Here is a 26,245-nt window from a genome sequence, read left to right as displayed (position 1 = left end):
GCAACTCAATGTATAAAAACATGTAGACATGACATGATCAAGAGGTTCAGTTGTTGTTCAGACCGGACATCAGATTGGGGAAGAAATGTGATCTAAGTGACTTTGATTGTTGGTGCCAGATAGGGTGGCTTGAGGATCTCAGAAATCACTGAAATTCTGGGGTTTTCACACACACATTGGTCTCTATTGTTTACAGGGAATGGTGCAAAAAAACAAACAAAAAAAAACATCTAGTGAGTAGTGGTTTTGTGGGCAAAAGAGAATGCTGACAGGAAGGCAAACCTTGAATTGGATGGGCTGCAGCAGCAGAAGACCAGGAACATACACACATAAAGGGGCCGGTGAGTGTAGGTGCTAGTTTAGTGTTAATGGGCGCCTATTGAAGCTCCCATTGGCACTTTGATGTTGTATGCCCACAGCAAATGTACAGTATCTGCTACACAGACAATAAAGAAAGTACTTCACACAAAGAACTGTGGAGAATCTAACACAGTAAGCCTCTTAAGATTGTTGATATATTTATGTGTTGAATTGGAAAAGACGTGTTGGCAGTGTTACGTACCCCGTAACTGGGTCACTTACCAGCAAAGATAGAGAGGTCCGTTGAAGTCTGATGGTACTATTTTTAACAGTATTTATTGATAAAAATACACAAAAATAATATCAATGCAAACATACAGATAATATACGTCGTCAATACTAAATCTAAAAGCGCGGGTATAATAATAATCAATCAGAAATAGCTCTGTCGTTGTCTAGGGGATAATGTATTGTCCGATGGAAATATAAAAGTCACTCAAGTTCGTGCAGGCTGCAGCCTTTGGTTGGAGTCAAGAGAGACAGATGTTTAAACTTGCCAGCTTTTCCTTTTTATGATGTCGATCCTTCGAGAGTTCCGTTTTTTGTAATCGGTCCTTTTAGCTAAGCTATTCCGTGGACGCCCGCCAATTCCTAGGCCAAGGAAAAGGACGCACGCGAGCCCCACCGGCTGTCGCTATTAAACGCTGTCACGGGATTTCTAGCGTTTCTCCGGGTGCGTCTCAAGGGGCTGTTCCCCAGACCCTCTTTTATCCTGACTCACAGGGTCTCAGATGTCAATCAGGTCGGGATGATGCAATCCCTCCACCAACCCCCTCTGATCATTTCCTGAGGGCTTCCATGAAGTACAGTACTCAATACACAATTCCGTCTCCAAGAGACAATGGCCTTTTCCGTGGCTTTGTATCGCTGAGGGCCAGGACATTCCAAACATCTCTCTCTCATTTCCTGGGTGTCCTGACCTGAATTAGTAATGATCTTGCGATTCTCAAAAAGGGGGGGGGCACAGGCGTAACACCCCCTTTCTTCAACGCGTTTTTTACCATCGGAAAAAAACGAAGTAATACAGAGTCTTACAGGATTTTAGAATCTAACACAATACAAAAGTTTTTTTTTTCTACAGAGTAATACAGTTATACATTCAATTCAGTATCTAGATGGTTACCGATTACATTGTCACTTCCTTTAATATCTTAACATCTTGTACCTTACTAAAGTCTTGTAGCATCAGACTTCAATTTAATAACCACCTATTTTTAGTTCTTATTTTTCTTTAGCAAACAAAAACTAAAGAGTTTGATCTTAGCTTACGGGTATACTACAAAAGATCATGCAAATACTAATCTTTATGTTGCTTTCAAACTTAACAGGCAGGCTTCCATGGGGGTTGTCTTTTATTATTCACATGCTTTGTCGAAATCCCTTAAAACCGGCTTCTGCTATTTAAAAATGGCGTCCCCATTAACCCTCGCCTCTTTTCCGGTTAATTCCCACATGGGGAGCTTGTGCACCCTGGCGAAATAGGCTTTCATCCGCTCCTTTCATAGGAGTTCTTTTATCACCAATGTGTTCCAGACTTAGACCATTTCCCGAATTTCCACCCAATTCTTTAATTTTACGCAAGTTGCTAGTTTTCTCTTCAGGACCCTTCAGGCTATTAGTTTTCAGTTTAAACTCTTTGTTCAAACAGCATTTCAAATTCTGCCTTTTTACACCACACTCTGGAATAACAATAGCGTGTGGGGCCCCTTTACCTTCCAACTCAACCTGTAATTGATTCACAGGCTTTGTGGTACCAAGCCATTGTCTCTGTAGCCTGGTTGCTGCTTCTGATATCAGTCCAGCCTTTAAATTTTCTTCATTCAATTTGGGAACTACACGGTTCCCTTTTCCTTCAATAATAATATTCACCCCACCACCTTTGATCTCCTCACTGACTTTTACCACACCTTCGAGCACAAGCACCTGGGAACTCTCACTTCCCGCTATTACCAAGGTTAACCCTTTTTTCACTGAACCAAGTCCATCTGACCCACAAGGATTGCATTCCTTGTCAACTGAATCAAATACCTCAGACTTTTTCTGAGCTCCATTACTAGGTTCAGTACCACGTGCATCCACATCTTGGACACACTCAAATGGGACATTTGCCTCTTCCAGGCTTTCAATACCCGTACCCGGTCCAAATTCTAAATTCCCCTGATCCTCCCAGCTACTCTCTGGGCAACTCCCTTCCGGAGTAAACTCAACCCCGCGGGCTGAAACAACCTCATCTGCCAACCCAGCAGACTTCTTCAAGGTAATGGCATCCTTTTCATCTAGGACTGCCCTCATTTCATTATCGGGAACACCTTTAGAATTTTCCACGTCTTCAAACAGTTCTGCCAAACCAGACAGATCATCCATGTCCAACCCTGGACCTTTTAACAGCTTTATCTGTTTCTCATCTTTATTTCGTGCCTCTAGAACTTTTCTCCTCGCTAAGGGTAGGTCTACCTCCTCTCCCTTACTCTCACTTTACTACTCTTAGTTTTATCACCCTCTAAACCCTCGTGGTACAGGGTTGGTAAAAACATCTCAGCCAAATCGATACTGGCCGGATTTAAACTGCTCTTGTTCTCAGCTGCCTTTCTCGACATGCTGCGAGTGACCGCGCATGCAGGATAGATCTTGGATGCTAGGGGCGGGGCCTCCGCCGGCTGTCTCATCAGCTTCATTGCTGACCAAACCTTACCACCGGCTAAATCATTACCCAGAAGGACGTCCGCGTCAGTTCTTGGGAATTCTGATCGCACCCCCATTTCAACTGGTCCAGATACCAGCTCACAATTCATAATGATCCTATGCAAGAACACCGTTTCCGTCCCTTTTCCCATTCCTTTCACAGCTACCATTCCTGTCTTGCGACCAAAATCCAGTACCTTACTGCTAATCAATGACAGTTCAGCCCCCGTGTCTCTCCAGATTCGCACGGGAACTGGTGGGTCTCCCTCTCTCACAGACACGGTTCCGTTTGACATACAAGTCTCAGACCCTTCTCGTACCCTGTCTACCCGGGGCTCTCTTGTTGATTTTCTGATTACCACAGCACATCCAATAGGGACTGCTGCTTTCCCTTTTCCTGTCTCCTTCCTCAGAGCAAAGCACCTAGATGCAATATGTCCCCCCTTTCCACAATTAAAACAGGTCAAGCCCGGAAATCTCTGGCCGTATTGCCTCTCCCCCTCAATCTTACCACTAGCTCCCAGCGGGACCTCTGCCTCAGCCGGCGGGCTTTCTCTATCGTTCCCACGGTCTCTCTGGGAACTTTTATTTGAGGAAAACTTTGTCTTGTGGGTTAGGGCATATTCATCTGCGAACCTAGCAAGTTCGGAGATGGACTTGTTCAGCTTCTCATTCAAATACATCCGGATATCCTCCAAAACACAACCTTTAAATTCCTAAATCAGAATTAACTCCCTGAGACGCCAAAAATCCTCTTCCACTATTTCTGCTGTACACCAATGGTCCAAGAGCACACCCTTCTCATAGGCAAACTCGGTATACGTCTGATTCCACCCTTTCTTTAAATTTCTGAACTTTTGTCTATACGCTTCAGGTACCAATTCATAAGTCCGGAGAATGGCCGCTTTTACTTTGTCATAACTCTGTGCCTCTTCCTCCTCCATGGACAATGCCGTATATGCTCGTTGTGCCTTTCCTTTTAACACACTTTATAACAACGCCACCCACTGCTCTTTGGGCCACTTCTGATTTACTGCCACCTTTTCAAAAAGCAAGAAATAACTATCAACATCCGTCTCCTCGAACGGAGGTACTAACCTCAACTCCCGACTAACATTAAACCGCTCCTCTCTGTCTGACCCTTGATCTCTTCGCTCTTGCCTTAACTTCTCCATCTCTAAGTCATGTTTCCTCTGTTTCTCTGCCTCCCTCTCCTTTTCAGCTCTTTCCCTCTCTTTTTCAGCTACTTCCAGCTGTTTTAACTGAATTTCATGCTCTCTTTGTTTCTCAGCCCTGTCCTGCTCTTTTTCAGCTCTTTCCTGCTCCCATTTCACCTCTAACTCCTTTAGCTGGAGCGCATGCTCCCTTTGTTTGTCGGCCCTTTCTTTCTCTCTCTCGGCTCTTTCCTTTTCCTTCTCAGCCCTTTCTTTCTCTCTCTCGGCTCTTTCCTTTTCTTTCTCAGCCACTTCCAGCTGCTTTAACTTAATTTCATGTTCCAACCTTAATTTCTCCAACTCTAACTGAGCCATCCCACTAACTGGTACCTTTTCAGGGATATTTTCCAATACCTCAGCTGCGAACACATTCTTCTCAATATAATACTGAGTTATGGCCCTTCGCACCTCCCGCTTTTTCAGTGACAACCTCACCTCTGCGAGGTTTAGCCCTTTCGCCTTATTTATCAAGTCCGATTTGGTGGCCGCCTCTAGCGCCTCCAGAGTCGGGTTTTCTATAAATTCATCCACGTCCATCTTTGCTGGTTTCCCATCTGGCTACCCGCATACCAGATCCAAGTTTGGACTTACAAGCCCGATTCACTGGCCTCCCAATTTGGTGTCAAATCCCGAGACGAGAACCCCAAGTTGTTACGTACCCCGTAACTGGGTCACTTACCAGCAAAGATAGAGAGGTCCGTTGAAGTCTGATGGTACTATTTTTAACAGTATTTATTGATAAAAATACACAAAAATAATATCAATGCAAACATACAGATAATATACGTCGTCAATACTAAATCTAAAAGTGCGGGTATAATAATAATCAATCAGAAATAGCTCTGTCGTTGTCTAGGGGATAATGTATTGTCCGATGGAAATATAAAGTTCAAGTTCATGCAGGCTGCAGCCTTTGGTTGGAGTCAAGAGAGACAGATGTTTAAACTTGCCAGCTTTTCCTTTTTATGATGTCGATCCTTCGAGAGTTCCGTTTTTTGTCGTCGGTCCTTTTAGCTAAGCTATTCCGTGGACGCCCGCCAATTCCTAGGCCAAGGAAAAGGACGCACGCGAGCCCCACCGGCTGTCGCTATTAAACGCTGTCACGGGATTTCTAGCGTTTCTCCGGGTGCGTCTCAAGGGGCTGTTCCCCAGACCCTCTTTTATCCTGACTCACAGGGTCTCAGATGTCAATCAGGTCAGGATGATGCAATCCCTCCACCAACCCCCTCTGATCATTCCCTGAGGACTTCCATGAAGTACAGTACTCAATACACAATTCCGTCTCCAAGAGACAATGGCCTTTTCCGTGGCTTTGTATCGCTGAGGGCCAGGACATTCCAAACATCTCTCTCTCATTTCCTGGGTCTCCTGACCTGAATTAGTAACGATCTTGCGATTCTCAAAAAGGAGGGGGGGGGGGGCACAGGCGTAACAGCAGAGAGATTACTTTCAGTTCCAGTGCCAGTCCCATGCCTTTGATGCTAAGATATAACAAAGGTTGGGTTTGGATTAAAATCTCTTCATTTAGAGATCATGATAGGATGCATCCCAATTTGTAAGGGACATGTGATTCATTTACTCAAAGACGATAGAACATCTGCTGTTGAGACAAAGCGGTTTCCCAAACCAACCATTTTCTCATCCAAGTGAGATTGACTAGATTGTGACGTATGGGATCATATTGACATGGCTGGCTTTGCTCATAGCCAGTGTGTAGCGAGTCCTGGCATGTTCCAGTGGCAGCAGATTTCCACCTCAGTGACATTTACAATACTCGAGTGACATGTATCACTCCACCTCAGTGACATTTACAATACTCGAGTGATACGTATCACTCCACCTCAGTGACATTTACAATACTCGAGTGATACGTATCACATCACCTCAGCAACATTTACAATACTCGAGTGACACGTATCACACCACCTCAGTGACATTTACAATACTCGAGTGATACGTATCACACCACCTCAGTGACATTTACAATACTCGAGTGATACGTATCACACCACCTCAGCAACATTTACAATACTCGAGTGATACATATCAAACCACTCAGTGACATTTACAATACTCGAGTGATACATATCAAACCACTCAGTGACATTTACAATACTCGAGTGATACGTATCACACCACCTCAGCAACATTTACAATACTCGAGTGATACATATCAAACCACTCAGTGACATTTACAATACTCGAGTGATACGTATCACACCACCTCAGCAACATTTACAATACTCGAGTGATACATATCAAACCACTCAGTGACATTTACAATACTCGAGTGATACGTATCACACCACCTCAGCAACATTTACAATACTCGAGTGATACGTATCACAACACCTCTGACATTTACAATACTTGTGATACGTATCACTCCACCTCAGTGGCATTTGTGCGAGTGAAGAATCAGTATTAGGTTTATTATTACTGTTAAAAGTTGTGAAATTTGTTGTGTTGTGGCTGAAACACAGTATCTGAGATAAAAGATTGTTGTAAGGTAAAATAATAAATGAATATATAAGTACAAACAAGCTGGGTGAACTCAGCAGGTCGGGCAGCATCCATTGAAATGAGCAGTAGTCAACTTATCATCGAGTTCTCCAACTTCCGGTAATTCTCTCCCTCTCCCTTCCCCCATCCCACTTTCACCCTGTCTCCTCTTCTAGCTGCCTATCACCTCTCTCATGATTCTGCCTTCTTCTACTACCCATAGTGCTTTCCCCTTACATTCCTTCTTCACCTCTCCTGCCTATCCTCTCCCTGCTTCCCCCCCCCACCCCTTGATCTTTCTTCTGATTGGTTTTCCACCCTCTCCCCACCTTCTTTATAGGGCCCCTGCCCCCTCCTTCTTCAGTCCTGACGAAGGGTTTCGACCTGAAACGTTGACTGCTCCTTTCAGTGGATGCTGCCCAACCTGCTGAGGTCATTCAGCTTGTTTGTACGTGTTGATTTGACCACAGCATCTGCAGTATACTTTGTGTTTACTAAATGAATAAATTATTAGTGTGAAAGAGGAAGAGCGAGGTTTACGTTAATGGTGATAGTTTGTGAGTTCACGGACAGTTCTGAACTCTCTTTAAGACTCTCCAGCTCACTTTCTCGGGAGTGTTTATTTGTTTATGGTGTACATTTGCTCAGCTTGTCTTTGTTTGCACACTGTCCGCTCAGCAGTGTTTCTGTGCAGTTTATCATGGATTCTGTTGCATTTATTTGCTCTCCTACAAATGCCTTCAAGAAAATGAATCTCAGTGTAGTAATTGGTTTCTTATACCATGTGTAATTTGACAATAAATTTACTTTCAACTTTCAAATCTGATGGCAGAGGGAAAGCAGCTGTTCCTATAACATTGGGTGTGCATCTTTAGGCTCCTGTACCTCCTCCCTGATGGTAGTAATGAGAAGAGGGCAAGACAGTGAGGGTCCGAAATGATTGATGCTTCCTTCCTGAGGCACTGCCTCGTGAAGACGTCCTCAGTGGTGGGGAGTTTTGCGTCTAGAGTCTACAGCCTCTTTGATCCTGTGCATTGGAGCCTCCACCCAAGGCAGTGATGCTGAGAGAGGGAGCAGATGGAATTCCAGCCATGGAACAGAAGTAGTAACAGGTGTTGGAAGATCCCAAGCTGAGATGGAAACCATTAAGTTGATGGGTCTGAATTAGTTAAAGATAACATTAAGCACAATTTAATTGATCTTGATATTCTATTGCAAGGGCAGGAATGTTCCAGTACATATATTCTAATAATCATACAGACTTGACTAAGACCCCGGCCTTGTCGTACAGCTCCATCTGTGTTGCCCCAGCTGTTCCCTTTGACATGACTGAAGTGTCGGCAAAATTGTCACACTGTTCCATGACATTAGTTTTAAGATCTCCTCAGGGCCGTTGTAAAGCAAAGCTTTATGTGCTGTGATTACACAAGGTGGATTGCCCCGAATCTGCTTAATGAAACAGCTTCTGTCTCCGATGGTTCAGTGGGGAGGTAATGGCCAACTCCGGCATCTGCTCTGGTACATCTGATCACAGAGCAAGGTGCAGCGCTGGCTCTGTCCCAGCCCACTCCGAGCCAGTCAGCTGTGACACCAAGTTGAGCACAGTTTGCTGGCAACTTTGGCATGGAAAAGAGCGAATGGTTATTTTTAGTTCTGTCAGCACACACACAATGCTGGAGGAACTCAGCAGGCCAGGCAGCATCTATGGAAAAGAGTAAACAGTCAATGTTTTGGGCTGAGACCCTTCATCAGGACTGGCCTCGTTAACAGGATGTTTTCACCACAAAATTGCTGCTCACAGAATTTTTTTTAATGTTTCACACTATTTTCTGTAAACTCTAGAGGCTGTTGTGCGTGAAAATCCCAAGAGTTCAGCAGTTTCTGAGATACTCAATCCACCAACAATCATTCCACGGTCAAATTCACCTAGATCACATTTCTTTGTCACATTCTGATGTCTGGCATGAGCACAACCGAACCGCTTGACCATGCTTACACATTTTATGCATTGAGTTGCTGCCACGTGGTTGGCTGATTAGATATTTGTGTTAACGAGCGGGTGTACAGGTGTACCTAATAAAGTGGCCACTGAGCCTATGTCCACCCACACATGTGAATGGGCTCCACTAATTTTATTAAATTCAATGTAACACATGTACCTACCGTCTGTTCGTTCCTATGAGCATCAGAACTGGATTCCTCCCTCCCCACTTTTTGAAATCTTCCTTCTGATCATTCTGATGTGTTTTTGATGCTGCTCGTTACAACACTGTGGCGGTTTGGTGACCGTAACAAGCGATTTTTGTCTATTTTTAAATTTATGGACAACTGTAAATATAGAACGCATTCACTACTAAACGCAGATCTACAGTGTTACCCCTTGTCCTTTGTTGTGAGGTATACAACACTGGGACATATTCAGTAGCAGGAGATGGGTTCATTTTGCACTTCTCCTGAATTTTCTGTAGAACTCTGATAATCCGGCACAGTTAGGGCTTTGATGGTGACAGACCATTTGGAACAGGGATGAGGAGGAATTCCTTTAGCCAGCGTGTGATGAATCTGTGGAACTCATTGCTGTGGAGGCCAATTCATTAGGTATATTTAAAGCAGAAGTTGATGGGTTCTTAATTAATAAGGGTTAATTAATCAGAGGTTACGAGTAGGAGGCAAGAGAATTGGTTTGAGAGGGAACATCAATCAACCATGAGTGAATGATCGGACAGACTCGATGCCCAAAGAATGTAATTCTGCTCCTATATCTCAATTCCCCAACACATCCCTTTAACTCTCTAGATGTTGTGCAGCTTTATAATAAAATTTGCAGCAAGCAGAGTAATTTGAGAAGTAACAGTGGAACAGGGTGAGAGGAAAAGGAGTATGTGAATCGCCATTAAGTGAAAAGGGAGTGTGGGAACCAGGCCCTGGTGGACACAAACACTGCCTGGTGTATCCGATACTGAACCAGAAGGATTTCCAAACAGTCGGACAGCGAACGTTGACACTCGTTCCTCTGGATAAATTATCCATGCCTTTTCCTCAGCACGGCAGTATTGTTCAATTATAGTATTGCGTCCACTTTAAGAACATTGCATCTTTCCCTTGAAAAAATGTTCTCTAGAGAATGAAATGTGTGCAGGGAACTATGGAAGCATCCCTACTGTTACTGGGTGGCAAAGTGTGCACTTAGGAGCTAAATCTTTACAAACAGCAATCAGGGTAAATTTACTTACTTATTGACTAAAGCCCATCACCCCTACTGGGGCATTGGACCTGCATTTCTTTTTGTTGTGTATTAATCAAGTGGATTTAGCAAAGTGTGTCCCCGTATGTTTAGTAACCTGACAACTTGTCTCAGTTTCGTCACCCGAGATTTTGCAGGGGTGTAAGGAAGAAGTTGAAGAAGAAAGGAATTTCTCCAGGGGAGGCTGAAGAGTGAGGCAGGAGTGAGGGTCATTGAGGGATGGTCAGGTGACTCTTCGAAAATGGGTCAGTAACTAAAGGTAACACACAAAATGCTGAAGGAACTCAGCAGATCGGGCAGCATTTATGGAGGGGAATAAGCTGTCAATGTTTGGGGTGAGATGCTTCATAAAACTGGAAAAGAATTGGGAAGAGGCCAAAATAAGGGGGTGGGGGAGGGGATGGAGTACAAGCTGGCAAGTGGTAGGTGAACCCAGGTGAGGGGGAAAGGTCAGTGGGTGGGGAGTGGTGAAGTAGTGAGTAGCTGGGAGGTGATAGGTGGAGGAGATAAAGGGCTGAAGAAGAAGGAATCTGATAGGAGACGAGAGAGGACAATGGGAAGGAGGATGGTCACCAGAGGTAGGTGATGGGCAGGTGAAGAAAAGAGAAGGGCAAGAGAGAATGGTTTTGATTTAAGAATAAGCCCATGTGTAAACAAGCCATGGTGTCGTCAACAGTCAAAAACTTGGACTAATCCTCCAACACTATATATTGATGTTTAATATTGAATTGCAACACACCAGACAAAGGAGAAAATGTCCTGTCTGCAATAAATGTGATAATGAGAACATTCTGGAATTGAGATTGGATTAACAGTCAGAGGGAATCACCATAAAGCTGGATGGATCCATTCTGAATCAGATTCAGGTTTATTATCCCTGACATACACTCAATGTACAGTTAATTAGGTACCTCCTGTACCCAGTAAAGTGACCACTGACTGTATTTCTGCATATTTGTAGCCTTCTGCAGCCTGTTATGTTTTGTAACTTCAGGACGTTAATTTAAAGGAAAACAAGAGAGCCACAAGATGCAGGACTTGGTTTGTGATTTTACTTTAAGCGAGACACTCACATATCACATGGTGGCAGGACGCGTGCAATAGCCTGTAATGAATTATTGAAATGAACAAGAGTGCTTAATCAACACAACACTCCTCCCTGCATATCTACGAACTCCAACTCAACAGAGAATGCATCTCAGCTATATACACAGTACACTAGATAATGCAATTACTATACATAGACATCCACAAAGTATCAACTTTAAATTGCCTCATTCAGGCCTAAAGCCTTCATCACTGTGGAGGATTTTTTTACCATGGGATACCATCTTTCCTGACAGTGGGGTCACTCTGCTTGGCAACCAAGACTTGTGGCTGTGAAACCACCTCAGGTTCTGGAACCTCCTCCGTGGAGGTTGTAGGAGTTGATTCTGAGACCGCAGGAATGGGTCTGACAGCTCTGGACACCTTTCTCCTTTTTCTCAGCTTTTCTCTGTGGATCTACTTTGATCCCAGTCCCTGCTCTTTATTCTGCCCTTCTTTCTAGTTCCTTGATCTCAGGAAGGTGCATTTAGTTCACTCGCGAATTCTCTTATTAATCCTTCTATCGCTTCCTTTACAATCTGATCTCTCCTCTTGGTTTCCTCACCCACAGCATCACCTGACGAATTCTCTGTTTTCAGATCTCCATTGACCCCTTTTTTATTGGCCTTCCATTCATCCAGCTGGTCTTTGCATCTACTTTTACAAGCAGCTTTTGTCTCCCGCTAATTGCTCATGCAATTACCTTAATGCACACAGAGTAGATTCTGGTTCCTTACACTCACAAAAGCCAAATGCTTGCAACTTTCCAGAAGCTCCTTGAACTCTCTTCCAGCTTAAAACCAAGCCACATTTTGCAGTAACTGGCTGATTAACATATCAGAAGCTTTCTCAAATACGTTGGCTACAAAATCCTGTAGTCGGACCACCGCTATTGCCACTTTCATGATTCTTCTGAGCAACATGGTCGTCTCTCTGAACAACATGCTTTCCAACCAGAGGCACAGAGAGTGGCACCATCACCCGTTTGCCCTGTGCTGGGCAATGGCTCATGGTGTACAGTATGGGGGCAATTGTGGCACCATCCAGTACTTTTCTTAATCCACTTTCAGTTGACTCTGCTGCAGGGCATGTGGCATGCAAATGGTGGATGGATCTCCAGTCAAGTTGTAGTTGTCTCAGCCAGTCACACCCCCACAATGTTGGTCCTCCTCTTTTTACCACAGAGAAGCCCAATGTGGCTTGTTGGTTGTTGTACGTCACTGATATGAATGTCATTCACACAGCAGTTATCTTTTCTTAGTTGCATATCTGTAGGCTTCAGTTTAGAATCTTTAAAATGCCATTCAAATTCATTTCCTGTGATGGCTGAAACAGCTGAACCAGTGTCCAATTCCATTTCAATTAATTTGTCATTTACTTTTGGCTTAAGCCATATTGCTTGTTTATTGCTAGTGTTCCTATTGTAAATTTCAAGGTTTGCCAGTCTTGTGAACTCTCGTCATTGTCAGATTTTTCATCTACAGCATCCAGATTGGAGCACTGTTTGAAACTGCAACTTGACTTTTTATCTTTTTCTCTTCCCTGTGCAGTCCATTAATTTATGTCTGCCCATTATGCTTGTTGTATGTGTCTTACGCTGTGATATTTTCTGCAAGATTTACCCTTAAATCTGTATTGGTCTGGTGGACGTGAGCCTCTGCCACAAAGCCAACACAATTTGATTGGTCAGGCCAGTTTCTGTTTAGACATTGACAATTTTGTTCACACTCACCTTCATTCCTAACTGCAAATCATTTGCGACTGTCTGCTATTTCTATTGATACAGCAATTTCAGCTGCTCTTTTAAATATAAGTTGTGCTTCAGTTAGGAGCCATTTTGAATGCTTTCTCGTAAGATTCTAGAAATTAAATGATCTGTCAGTGCATCATTAAGACCATTACCAAACTGACAATGCTCAGACAATCTCTTCAATTTAGCCACATAGGCTGAAATGGACTCCCTTTCCTTTTGATTCTGCTTATGAAACTTAAAGCATTTGCAATCAACAATGGTTTCAGTTCAAAGTGTTCCTGCATTACTTTCATAAAATCAGCAAAGTTAATTTCTGCAGTTTTGGTTGGAGCAGGTAAACTTCAAAGTAAACTGTATGCCTTTAAACATAATGCACACAGCAAAAATGATACTTGTTTCTCATTGGCTATTTCATATACTTCAAAATACTGCTCAATTAGTTCAGCAGATCTGAACCAATTGCTCATTGAGTAATCAAAAGCATCTGTCTTTACAATGTAGCCGCTATTTCTGGTTTTTTTTTAATGTTCATTATCAACTGGTACTCACTGTTTATGAACCCATAAATTCTTCCGTTTTCAGCCTTTATTTTAAACAGTCATCTCTGCAGGTGTGGTGCTGCGTTGTTTGTTTACCCATCATGCCATACTGCGTGTCAATATGTCGTTAGCAGTCTCAGGTTCATTCTAAAAATACCTCATCACCACTGTTATGTTTTGTAACTTCAAAACATGAAACTAATTCAAAGCAAAACATGAGAGATGAGTGTGTTTTCTTTAAGCGAGGTGTGCACATACAGTGGCATGCAAAAGTCTGGGCACCCCTGGTCAAAATTTCATGTTACTGTGAATAGTTAAGTGAGTAGATGAACTGATGTCCAAAAGTCATAAAGTTAAAGATGAAACATTCTTTTCAACATTTTAAGCAAGATTAGTGTATTATTTTTGTTTTGTACAATTTTAGAGTGAAGAAAAGGAAAGGAGCACCATGCAAAAGTTTGGGCACCCCAAGACATTTGAGCTCTCAGATAACTTTTACCAAGGTCTCAGACCTTAATTAGCTTGTTAGGGCTATGGCTTGTTCACAGTCATCATTAGGAAAAGCCAGGTGATGCAAATTTTTCAAAGCTTTATAAATACCCTGACTCCTCAAACCTTGTCCCAACAATCAGCAGCCATGGGCTCCTCTAAGCAGCTGCCTAGCACTCTGAAAATTAAAATAAATGACACCCACAAAGCAAGAGAAGGCTATAAGAAGATAGCAAAGTGATTTCAGGTAGCCATTTCCTCAGTTCATAATGTAATTAAGAAATGACCGTTAACAGGAACAGTGGAGGTCAAGTTGAGGTCTGGAAGACAGAAAACTTTCCGAGAGAACTGCTCGTACGATTGCTAGAAAGGCAAATCAAAACCCCTGTCTGACTGCAAAAGACCTTCAGGAAGATTTAGCAGACTCTGGAGTGGTGGAGTACTGTTCTACTGTGCAGCGACACCTGCACAAATATGACCTTCATGGAAGAGTCATGAGAAGAAAACCTTTCCTGCATCCTCACCACAAAAGTCAGCATCAGAAGTTTGAAAAGGAACATCTCAACAAGCCTGATGTGTTTTGGAAACAAGTCCTGTGATCTCATGAAGTTAAAATAGAACTTTTTGGCTGCAATGAGCAAAGGTATGTTTGGAGAAAAAAGAGTGCAGAATTTCATTGAAAGAACACCTCTCCAACTGTTAAGCATAGGGGTGGATCGATCATGCTTTGGGCTTGTGTTGCAGCCAGTGGCACGGGGAACATTTCACTGGCAGAGGGAAGAATGAATTCAATTAAATGCCAGCAAATTCTAGAAGCAAACATCACACCATCTGTAAAAAAAAACTGAAGGTAAAAAGAGGATGGCTTCTACAACAGGATAATGATCCTAAGCACACTTCAAAATCCACAATGGGCTACCTCAAGAGGTGCAAGCTGAAGGTTTTGCCATGGCCCTCACAGTCCCCTGACCTAAACATCATCGAGAATCTGTGGATAGACCTCAAAAGAGCAGTGCATGCCAGACGGCCCAAGAATCTCAGAACTAGAAGCCTTTTGCAAGGAAGAATGGGTGAAAATCCCCCAAATAAGAATTGAAAGACTCTTAGCTGGCTACAGAAAGCATTTACAAGCTGTGATACTTGCCCAAGGGAGTGTTACCAAGTACTGACCATGCAGGGTGCCCAACCTTTTGCTTTGGGCCTTTTTCCTTTTTTGTTATTTTGAAACTGTAAAAGATGGAAATAAAAAAGTAATCTTGCTTAAAATATTAAAGAAATGTGTCATCTTTAACGTTATGCCTTTTGGAAATCAGGTCATCTTTTACTCGCTTAGCTATTCACAGTAACAGAAATTTTGACCAGAGGTGCCCAAACTTTTGCATGCCACTGTATCTCGTGGTAGTGTGATGACATATGCAATTCATGCATTTATACATATAAACTGTAAGAATTATTGTAACAAACAATAATGCTTAATCAACCAATGCATACACAAGATTCCTCACATATTACTCACATTAAATAAGCCACATAGTCTATCAAGGTTTGATGTTCTGTACGTTCAAAGATGCTCTCCTGCACACCACGTTGTAACGCATAGTTACTTGAGTTGCTGTCGCCTGCCTGTCAGCTTGAACCAGTCTGGGCATTCTCCTCTGACCTCTCTCATTAACAAAGCACAGAACAGTAACAGCACTGTATGATCTTTTAGTTTCATGCACCTTTCTCTAAACTCTAGAGATCATTGTGCTTGAAAATCCCAGGAAATCAGCTTCTGAGATACACTGCATGGCATCAACATCACTTAGATCTTGACCATGTCTGCATGCTCTTATGCAGTGAGTTGCTGCCACGTGATTGGCTGATTAGATATTTGCATCAATGAGCAGGTGAACAGGTGTATTTAATAAAGTGGCCACTGTGTGTATGCCATGAAATTTATTGTTTTTTGGCAGCAGTGCAGTGCAATGCATAAAATTTACTATAAGTTACAATAAGAAATATTAATAAATAAATACAGAGTGTGACAAGATAGCAAATAAGGAGGTAGTGTTCATGGGTTCATGATCCATTCAGAAATCTAATAGCAGACAGGAAGAAGCTGTCCCTAAGACATTGAGTGTGTGTTTTCAGGGGTCCTCTGCCTCCTGCCTGATGGTAGCAATGAGAAGAGAGCATGTCCTGGATGGTGACGATCCTCAATGATAAATGCTGCCTTCTCAAACCGTCACCTATTGAAAATGTGTTGTCATGAATTAAACCAAAGCGGTCTTTTATATTTAATGATTTCCTTTGTTCTACAGAATGGCCTGAGTTTGTGAAGAACTACGCACCTTGGTGGGCATCCCACACTCTCGACTGGTTAAAGTTCGGCAAGGAAGTCCTTGTGGTCCACTATGAAGATCTGAAGCACGATCTGTTCAACCAGCTGAAAAAGATGGTGTGCATCCTGGGCCTCAGTGTCTCCGACGACAGGCTGCTCTGTGTGGAGAGCCAGAAGGATGGGAACTTCAAACGCTCTGGCCTCAGGAAACTGGAATATGATCCCTACACTCCAGAGATGAGGAAAATGATTGATGCTTTTGTCAAGACTGTAGACGTGGCCCTCAAGCTGAGAAACCTAGCTGGTGTTCCCGAGGATTACGCCCCCAGATGATTTTGTTGGTAAATGCTTTTGGGACATAGCTGTGTTCTCTCCTTCCCCGGTCGGTACTCCTTCTCCCACAGTGGGTGGCTTCTTTTAATATTCAACAGCTATTAGCTTCCTAGGTGCTTCCAGCATCTAGAGAGAAGTCACAGGATAGGAACAGCTGAGGGTGTCAGTAACTGTATAGTGTGGTTATGCCAGGAAGCAACCTTTAGGAAGTGGAGTGTTGCCAGGATGGGTGACTGCCTGAAGTTCGCCACAATGTGGAAGGAGGCATTTGTATGATTTTGGGTTTTGTGACCTGCAGGAGCTGGAGTTTGCCACCATGTGGAAGCAGATATCAGTGTGGCCCATGGGCTTTGTAACAAAGGGAAGCTCAAGTTTGCCATGGTGTGCAAGGAGATATCAGTGTGGTCCATGGGCTTTCTGACATTCAGGAACTGGAGTTTGTCACTGTGTTGAAGGAGATATCAGTGTGGTCCATGGACAGTGTGGAAGGAGATATCAGTGTGGTCCATGGGCTTTGTGACATTCAGGAACTGGAGTTTGTCACTGTGTGGAAGGAGATATCAGTGTGGTCCATGGACAGTGTAGAAGGAGATATCAGTGTGACCCATAGACAGTGTGGAAGGAGATATCAGTGTGGTCCATGGACAGTGTGGAAGGAGATACCAGTGTGACCCATAGACAGTGTGGAAGGAGATATCAGTGTGGTCCATGGGCAGTGTGGAAGGAGATATCAGTGTGGTCCATGGACAGTGTGGAAGGAGATATCAGTGTGGTCTGTGGACAGTGTGGAAGGAGATATCAGTGTGGTCCATGGGCTTTCTGACATTTAGGAACTGGAGTTTGTCACTGTGTGGAAGGAGATATCAGTGTGGTCCATGGACAGTGTGGAAGGAGATATCAGTGTGACCCGTGGACAGAGTGCAAGGAGATATCAGTGTGGTCCATGGGCTTTGTGACATTCAGGAACTGGAGTTTGTCACTGTGTGGAAGGAGATATCAGTGTGGTCCATGGACAGTGTGGAAGGAGATATCAGTGTGGTCCATGGACAGTGTGGAAGGAGATATCAGTGTGGTCCATGGGCAGTGTGGAAGGAGTTATCAGTGTGACCCGTGGACAGTGTGGAAGGAGATATCAGTGTGGTCCATGGACAGTGTGGAAGGAGATATCAGTGTGGTCCAGGGACTGTGTGGAAGGAGATATCAGTGTGGTCCATGGACAGTGTGGAAGGAGATATCAGTGTGGTCTATGGGCTTAGTGACATTCAGGAACTGGAGTTTGTCACTGTGTGGAAGGAGATATCAGTGTGGTCTATGGACAGTATAGAAGGAGATATCAGTGTGGTCCATGGACAGTGTGGAAGGAGATATCAGTGTGGTCCATGGGCAGTGTGGAAGGAGTTATCAGTGTGACCCGTGGACAGTGAGGAAGGAGATATCAGTGTGGTCCATGGACAGTGTGGAAGGAGATATCATTGTGGTCCAGGGACTGTGTGGAAGGAGATATCAGTGTGGTCCATGGACAGTGTGGAAGGAGATATCAGTGTGGTCCATGGGCTTAGTGACATTCAGGAACTGGAGTTTGTCACTGTGTGGAAGGAGATATCAGTGTGGTCTATGGACAGTATGGAAGGAGATATCAGTGTGGTCGATAGACAGTGTGGAAGGAGTTATCAGTGTGACCCGTGGACAGTGTGGAAGGAGATATCAGTGTGGTCCATGGACAGTGTGGAAGGAGATATCAGTGTGGTCTATGGACAGTGTGGAAGGAGATATCAGTGTGACCCATGGACAGTGTGGAAGGAGATATCAGTGTGGTCTATGGACAGTGTGGGAAGAGATATCAGTGTGGTCTATGGACAGTGTGGAAGGATATATCAGTGTGGTACATGGACAGTATGGAAGGAGATATCAGTGTGGTCCATGGACAGTGTGGAAGGAGATATCAGTGTGGTCCATGGACAGTGTGGAAGGAGATATCAATGTGGTCCATGGACAGTGTGGAAGGAGATATCAGTGTGACCCATAGACAGTGTGGAAGGAGATATCAGTGTGGTCCATGGACAGTGTGGAAGGAGATATCAGTGTGACCCATAGACAGTGTGGAAGGAAATATCAGTGTGGCCCATGGACAGTGTGGAAGGAGATATCATTGTGGTCTGTGGACAGTGTGGAAGGAGATATCAGAGTGGTCCATGGGCATTGTGACATTCAGGAACTGGAGTTTGTCACTGTGTGGAAGGAGATATCAGTGTGGTCCATGGACAGTGTGGAAGGAGATATCAGTGTGACCCGTGGACAGAGTGCAAGGAGATATCAGTGTGGTCCATGGGCTTTGTGACATTCAGGAACTGGAGTTTGTCACTGTGTGGTCTATGGACAGTGTGGAAGGAGATATCAGAGTGGTCCATGGGCATTGTGACATTCAGGAACTGGAGTTTGTCACTGTGTGGAAGGAGATATCAGTGTGGTCCATGGACAGTGTGGAAGGAGATATCAGTGTGACCCGTGGACAGAGTGCAAGGAGATATCAGTGTGGTCCATGGGCTTTGTGACATTCAGGAACTGGAGTTTGTCACTGTGTGGAAGGAGATATCAGTGTGGTCCATGGACAGTGTGGAAGGAGATATCAGTGTGGTCCATGGGCAGTGTGGAAGGAGTTATCAGTGTGACCCGTGGACAGTGAGGAAGAAGATATCAGTGTGGTCCATGGACAGTGTGGAAGGAGATATCAGTGTGGTCCAGGGACTGTGTGGAAGGTGATATCAGTGTGGTCCATGGACAGTGTGGAAGGAGATATCAGTGTGGTCTATGGGCTTAGTGACATTCAGGAACTGGAGTTTGTCACTGTGTGGAAGGAGATATCAGTGTGGTCTATGGACAGTATGGAAGGAGATATCAGTGTGGTCGATAGACAGTGTGGAAGGAGTTATCAGTGTGACCCGTGGACAGTGTGGAAGGAGATATCAGTGTGGTCCATGGACAGTGTGGAAGGAGATATCAGTGTGGTCTATGGACAGTGTGGAAGGAGATATCAGTGTGACCCATGGACAGTGTGGAAGGAGATATCAGTGTGGTCTATGGACAGTGTGGGAAGAGATATCATTGTGGTCCAGGGACTGTGTGGAAGGAGATATCAGTGTGGTCCATGGACAGTGTGGAAGGAGATATCAGTGTGGTCTATGGACAGTGTGGAAGGAGATATCAGTGTGACCCGTGGACAGTGAGGAAGGAGATATCAGTGTGGTCCATGGACAGTGTGGAAGGAGATATCATTGTGGTCCAGGGACTGTGTGGAAGGAGATATCAGTGTGGTCCATGGACAGTGTGGAAGGAGATATCAGTGTGGTCCATGGGCTTAGTGACATTCAGGAACTGGAGTTTGTCACTGTGTGGAAGGAGATATCAGTGTGGTCTATGGACAGTATGGAAGGAGATATCAGTGTGGTCGATAGACAGTGTGGAAGGAGTTATCAGTGTGACCCGTGGACAGTGTGGAAGGAGATATCAGTGTGGTCCATGGACAGTGTGGAAGGAGATATCAGTGTGGTCTATGGACAGTGTGGAAGGAGATATCAGTGTGACCCATGGACAGTGTGGAAGGAGATATCAGTGTGGTCTATGGACAGTGTGGGAAGAGATATCAGTGTGGTCTATGGACAGTGTGGAAGGATATATCAGTGTGGTACATGGACAGTATGGAAGGAGATATCAGTGTGGTCCATGGACAGTGTGGAAGGAGATATCAGTGTGGTCCATGGACAGTGTGGAAGGAGATATCAATGTGGTCCATGGACAGTGTGGAAGGAGATATCAGTGTGACCCATAGACAGTGTGGAAGGAGATATCAGTGTGGTCCATGGACAGTGTGGAAGGAGATATCAGTGTGACCCATAGACAGTGTGGAAGGAAATATCAGTGTGGCCCATGGACAGTGTGGAAGGAGATATCATTGTGGTCTGTGGACAGTGTGGAAGGAGATATCAGAGTGGTCCATGGGCATTGTGACATTCAGGAACTGGAGTTTGTCACTGTGTGGAAGGAGATATCAGTGTGGTCCATGGACAGTGTGGAAGGAGATATCAGTGTGACCCGTGGACAGAGTGCAAGGAGATATCAGTGTGGTCCATGGGCTTTGTGACATTCAGGAACTGGAGTTTGTCACTGTGTGGTCTATGGACAGTGTGGAAGGAGATATCAGAGTGGTCCATGGGCATTGTGACATTCAGGAACTGGAGTTTGTCACTGTGTGGAAGGAGATATCAGTGTGGTCCATGGACAGTGTGGAAGGAGATATCAGTGTGACCCGTGGACAGAGTGCAAGGAGATATCAGTGTGGTCCATGGGCTTTGTGACATTCAGGAACTGGAGTTTGTCACTGTGTGGAAGGAGATATCAGTGTGGTCCATGGACAGTGTGGAAGGAGATATCAGTGTGGTCCATGGGCAGTGTGGAAGGAGTTATCAGTGTGACCCGTGGACAGTGAGGAAGAAGATATCAGTGTGGTCCATGGACAGTGTGGAAGGAGATATCAGTGTGGTCCAGGGACTGTGTGGAAGGTGATATCAGTGTGGTCCATGGACAGTGTGGAAGGAGATATCAGTGTGGTCTATGGGCTTAGTGACATTCAGGAACTGGAGTTTGTCACTGTGTGGAAGGAGATATCAGTGTGGTCTATGGACAGTATGGAAGGAGATATCAGTGTGGTCGATAGACAGTGTGGAAGGAGTTATCAGTGTGACCCGTGGACAGTGTGGAAGGAGATATCAGTGTGGTCCATGGACAGTGTGGAAGGAGATATCAGTGTGGTCTATGGACAGTGTGGAAGGAGATATCAGTGTGACCCATGGACAGTGTGGAAGGAGATATCAGTGTGGTCTATGGACAGTGTGGGAAGAGATATCAGTGTGGTCTATGGACAGTGTGGAAGGATATATCAGTGTGGTACATGGACAGTATGGAAGGAGATATCAGTGTGGTCCATGGACAGTGTGGAAGGAGATATCAATGTGGTCCATAGACAGTGTGGAAGGAGATATCAGTGTGACCCATAGACAGTGTGGAAGGAGATATCAGTGTGGTCCATGGACAGTGTGGAAGGAGATATCAGTGTGACCCATAGACAGTGTGGAAGGAAATATCAGTGTGGCCCATGGACAGTGTGGAAGGAGATATCATTGTGGTCCGTGGACAGTGTGGAAGGAGATATCAGAGTGGTCCATGGGCATTGTGACATTCAGGAACTGGAGTTTGTCACTGTGTGGAAGGAGATATCAGTGTGGTCCATGGACAGTGTGGAAGGAGCTATCAGTGTGGTCCATGGACAGTGTGGAAGGAGATATCAGTGTGACCCATAGACAGTGTGGAAGGAGATATCATTGTGGTCCATGGACAGTGTGGAAGGAGATATCAGTGTGACCCGTGGACAGAGTGCAAGGAGATATCAGTGTGGTCCATGGGCTTTGTGACATTCAGGAACTGGAGTTTGTCACTGTGTGGAAGGAGATATCAGTGTGATCCATGGACAGTGTGGAAGGAGATATCAGTGTGGTCCATGGACAGTGTGGAAGGAGATATCAGTGTGGTCTGTGGACAGTGTGGAAGGAGATATCAGTGTGGTCCATGGGCTTTGTGACATTCAGGAACTGGAGTTTGTCACTGTGTGGAAGGAGATATCATTGTGGTCCATGGACAGTGTGGAAGGAGATATCAGTGTGACCCGTGGACAGAGTGCAAGGAGATATCAGTGTGGTCCATGGGCTTTGTGACATTCAGGAACTGGAGTTTGTCACTGTGTGGAAGGAGATATCAGTGTGGTCCATGGACAGTGTGGAAGGAGATATCAGTGTGGTCCATGGGCAGTGTGGAAGGAGTTATCAGTGTGACCCGTGGACAGTGTGGAAGGAGAAATCAGTGTGGTCCATGGACAGTGTGGAAGGAGATATCAGTGTGGTCCATGGACAGTGTGGAAGGAGATATCAGTGTGGTCTATGGGCTTAGTGACATTCAGGAACTGGAGTTTGTCACTGTGTGGAAGGAGATATCAGTGTGGTCTATGGACAGTGTGGAAGGAGATATTAGTGTGGTACATGGACAGTGTGGAAGGAGATATCAGTGTGGTCTATGGACAGTATGGAAGGAGATATCAGTGTGGTCCATGGACTGTGTGGAAGGAGATATCAGTGTAGTCCATGGACAGTGTGGAAGGAGATATCAGTGTGGTCTGTGGGCTTTGTGACATTCAGGAACTGGAGTTTGTCACTGTGTGGAAGGAGTTATCAGTGAGACCCGTGGACAGTGTGGAAGGAGATATCAGTGTGGTCCATGGACAGTGTGGAAGGAGATATCAGTGTGGTCTATGGACAGTGTGGAAGGAGATATCAGTGTGACCCATGGACAGTGTGGAAGGAGATATCAGTGTGGTCTATGGACAGTGTGGAAGGAGATATCAGTGTTATACATGGACAGTATGGAAGGAGATATCAGTGTGGTCCATGGACTGTGTGGAAGGAGATATCAGTGTAGTCCATGGACAGTGTGGAAGGAGATATCAGTGTGGTCTATGGGCTTTGTGACATTCAGGAACTGGAGTTTGTCACTGTGTGGAAGGAGGTATCAGTGTGGTCCATGGACAGTGTAGAAGGAGATATCAGTGTGGTACATGGACAGTGTGGAAGCAGATATCAGTGTGACCCATAGACAGTGTGGAAGGAGATATCAGTGTGGTCTATGGACAGTGTGGAAGGAGATATCAGTGTGGTCCATGGACAGTGTGGAAGGAGATATCAGTGTGGTCCATGGACAGTGTGGAAGGAGATATCAGTGTGACCCGTGGACAGTGTGGAAGGAGATATCAGTGTGGTCCGTGGACAGTGTGGAAGGAGATATCACTGTGGTCCATGGACAGTGTGGAAGGAGATATCAGTGTGACCCGTGGACAGTGTGGAAGGAGATATCAGTCTTGTCCATGGACAGTGTGGAAGGAGATATCATTGTGGTCCGTGGACAGTGTGGAAGGAGATATCAGTGTGGTCCATGGACAGTGTGGAAGGAGATATCAGTGTGGTCCATGGACAGTGTGGAAGGAGATATCAGTGTTATACATGGACAGTGTGGAAGGAGATATCAGTGTGACCCATAGACAGTGTGGAAGGAGATATCAGTGTGACCCGTGGACAGTGTGGAAGGAGATATCAGTGTGGTCCATGGACAGTGTGGAAGGAGATATCAGTGTGACCCGTGGACAGTGTGGAAGGAGATATTAGTGTGGTCCATGGACAGTGTGGAAGGAGATATCAGTGTGACCCGTGGACAGTGTGGAAGGAGATATCAGTGTGGTCCATGGACAGTGTGGAAGGAGATATCAGTGTGTTCCGTGGACAGTGTGGAAGGAGATATCAGTGTGGTCTATGGACAGTGTGGAAGGAGATATCAGTGTGACCCGTGGACAGTGTGGAAGGAGATATCAGAGCGGTCCATGGGCTTTGTGACATTCAGGAACTGGACTTAGACCTTTGCCTCTGTTTTTAATGCTTTTCTTGGACTGTCAAATCTGGAGCTGAGTTGCAGAGAAAAGTGGCGACTCTGATTGGTTGGAATGAACATGGGCAGGAACCAGCCAAGAGCCTTTTACCGAGGAGGGGGTGGGAAGAGAAGGGGCAAGTTGAGAGAAAGCATGTACTTATTAATGTCAACCAACACCCACCCATCTGGATCACACCACAACAGGCAACCAGTGGTTTATCAGGTGCAAACCTATCCCGCTTTGATTGAGAACACAGTCACTGTCTTGCTCTTCCACACCTTCCTCATAATCTGAATTGATTATGGGCTGTTGTTTAGAGTTCAGCCTGGCAAATTCATTCACTAAGAACATCTGGGATGATCAACGTATTTAACGTGACAGGACATCACAGGCTGTTTCCTGCTCAGTTCAGGAACGATCAACCACTGCCTGCCAAACTGTGGTGACTCATGTTAGAATGAAATCAGTGTATTTTATAGACATGGCGGCAGATCTTACCTCACTCATACGATGCAGAGCCTTTGTTGGGGGAAGAGAGGTGGGGGGAGGGGGGAGAGAGAGCGGGGAGGGAGAGAAAGAGAATGTAAGTGAGACAGAAAGAGAGGAGAGAAAACTTTGATATAATTGGGGTCAATTATTTACATTAGTTAACTCAATAAAACACTCATTTCCATTTGATTTTCTTTGAGAAGCTACATGAATGGATTAGGAAATTAATTAAATTAGAACTATACAAAACTGCAGATAAATGGAAAGGACGCAATGGATGAAGTGGACTCCTGCTGTGCTGTCATTGTTCTAGTTAAAATGCTCTAATTAATTCATTCATTTGAGATCCATTAATGAACAGTTTTGTGTTATAGTTTAGTTGGGTTTGCAGAATAAATGGCTTAGCACTGCCGAGCTGAGTACTGGATTTAGATTTCCAGCACTTGGTTTGATCTTCCACCTCTTCCTAAGCAACCGGTAATTCAGAAACTGTTCAGCTTTGCACTGACTACCTGCTAACAGATGCTATCTATGCTGAACTATCAGAGGAAATGTTCAGTTTGTTGTTTCATACACCAGGGTGCAATGAACTTCCTGGCTCACGTGAAACTGACAGTTACACATGGGAATGACAATTTCAACAATACGTACACTGACAAACACAAAACAAGATGGTGCAAAGTACAGCGGTACAAACTGAAATAATGTAGGAATATGGGAGGGAACTGGTGCACCCAGAGGAAGCCTACACACTCATGGGAAAAATGTACAGTCTCCTTACAGACAGCAGAGGACTTGAACCTGGGTCGCTGGTGCTGCAATAACTTTGCACTTAACCGCTCTCCAGCGTACTGCCTGTAATCCCTTGTTTGGATGAGATGAAACAAGGGTATCGAGTACCATGGTGATCATTTCTGCTGGTTATTGTCCCCACTCATTTGCAAGTATCCCAAGACACGAAGGAGGACAAGGATTAATCCTCGGTGAAGGGAATGCAAGGTGGGGAGGAGGTGATGTGGCTGCTGATGTGATCTCGTGGCAGCTGGTGAAAATTTCAAAGGATGAAATGTTGGGTACAGAGGCTCACAAGGTGGAAGGTGAAGACCAGGGAAACCGCTCTATCTGATGCGAGGTGGGGTGAGAGTCGAAATACAGAACAGACGAGATGTGAGAGCGGACTCCGCCAACCACCACAGAAAGGAAGCCACATTTCCTGACAAAGGACATTTCAGATGACCTGGAAAGAAAGGTCCCATACTGAGAGCAGATTTGGCAGAGGAAGTGAAATTGAGAGAAAGGGATGTTATCCTTACAAGAGACATGATGGGAGGAGGTGTGAGAGTCAGTGAGTTTGTCTCCTGAGATGGAGACAGAGAGAGTGGGAAGAGCTCTAGTCAAAGGCACTGAGAGAGTCAGTGAGTTTACAGTAAGTATCAATGGAGAGCTTGTCTCCTGAGAAGGGGACAGTCATAGAGCACAAAGTTGCTCTGATCATGCATCTTTCCATCAGAGACCAGGAAGAGGAAGATGTGTCAGAAATGGACCATGAGAACTGGAGAAGTAAAAGTTAGAGGAGAAGGTGATAAATTTGATGAATTCTGCATTGGTGCAGAAATCAGCATTAGTACAGTGATCAATGTGGAAACTCGTCCATATTGTAAGGGTTTTCTTGGAAATGACGTTATGTTTCTCAAAAATATATGGAATAT

The 26,245-nt window shown here is 44.7% G+C and overlaps 1 protein-coding gene across 1 annotated transcript in view; it reads left to right on the top strand.

Annotated features, from left to right (window-relative positions):
- The window catches only part of LOC140732996 (sialate:O-sulfotransferase 2-like), a 231,740-nt gene extending 215,116 nt beyond the window's left edge, over nt 1-16,624 (top strand). Inside the window, exon 7 of the mRNA XM_073055736.1 lies at nt 16,173-16,624. Within this exon, the coding sequence (XP_072911837.1) occupies nt 16,173-16,525 (353 nt within the window). The 3' untranslated portion in view covers nt 16,526-16,624. The remainder of the gene's footprint in view (nt 1-16,172) is intronic.
- Nucleotides 16,625-26,245: the final 9,621 nt, after the last annotated feature.

Source organism: Hemitrygon akajei, chromosome 9, assembly GCF_048418815.1.
Source record: "Hemitrygon akajei chromosome 9, sHemAka1.3, whole genome shotgun sequence".
In the NCBI taxonomy this organism is placed as follows: domain Eukaryota; kingdom Metazoa; phylum Chordata; class Chondrichthyes; order Myliobatiformes; family Dasyatidae; genus Hemitrygon; species Hemitrygon akajei.
The sequence above is the reverse complement of the archived record's forward strand: the minus strand, read 5'-3'. Positions and strand labels throughout refer to the sequence as shown.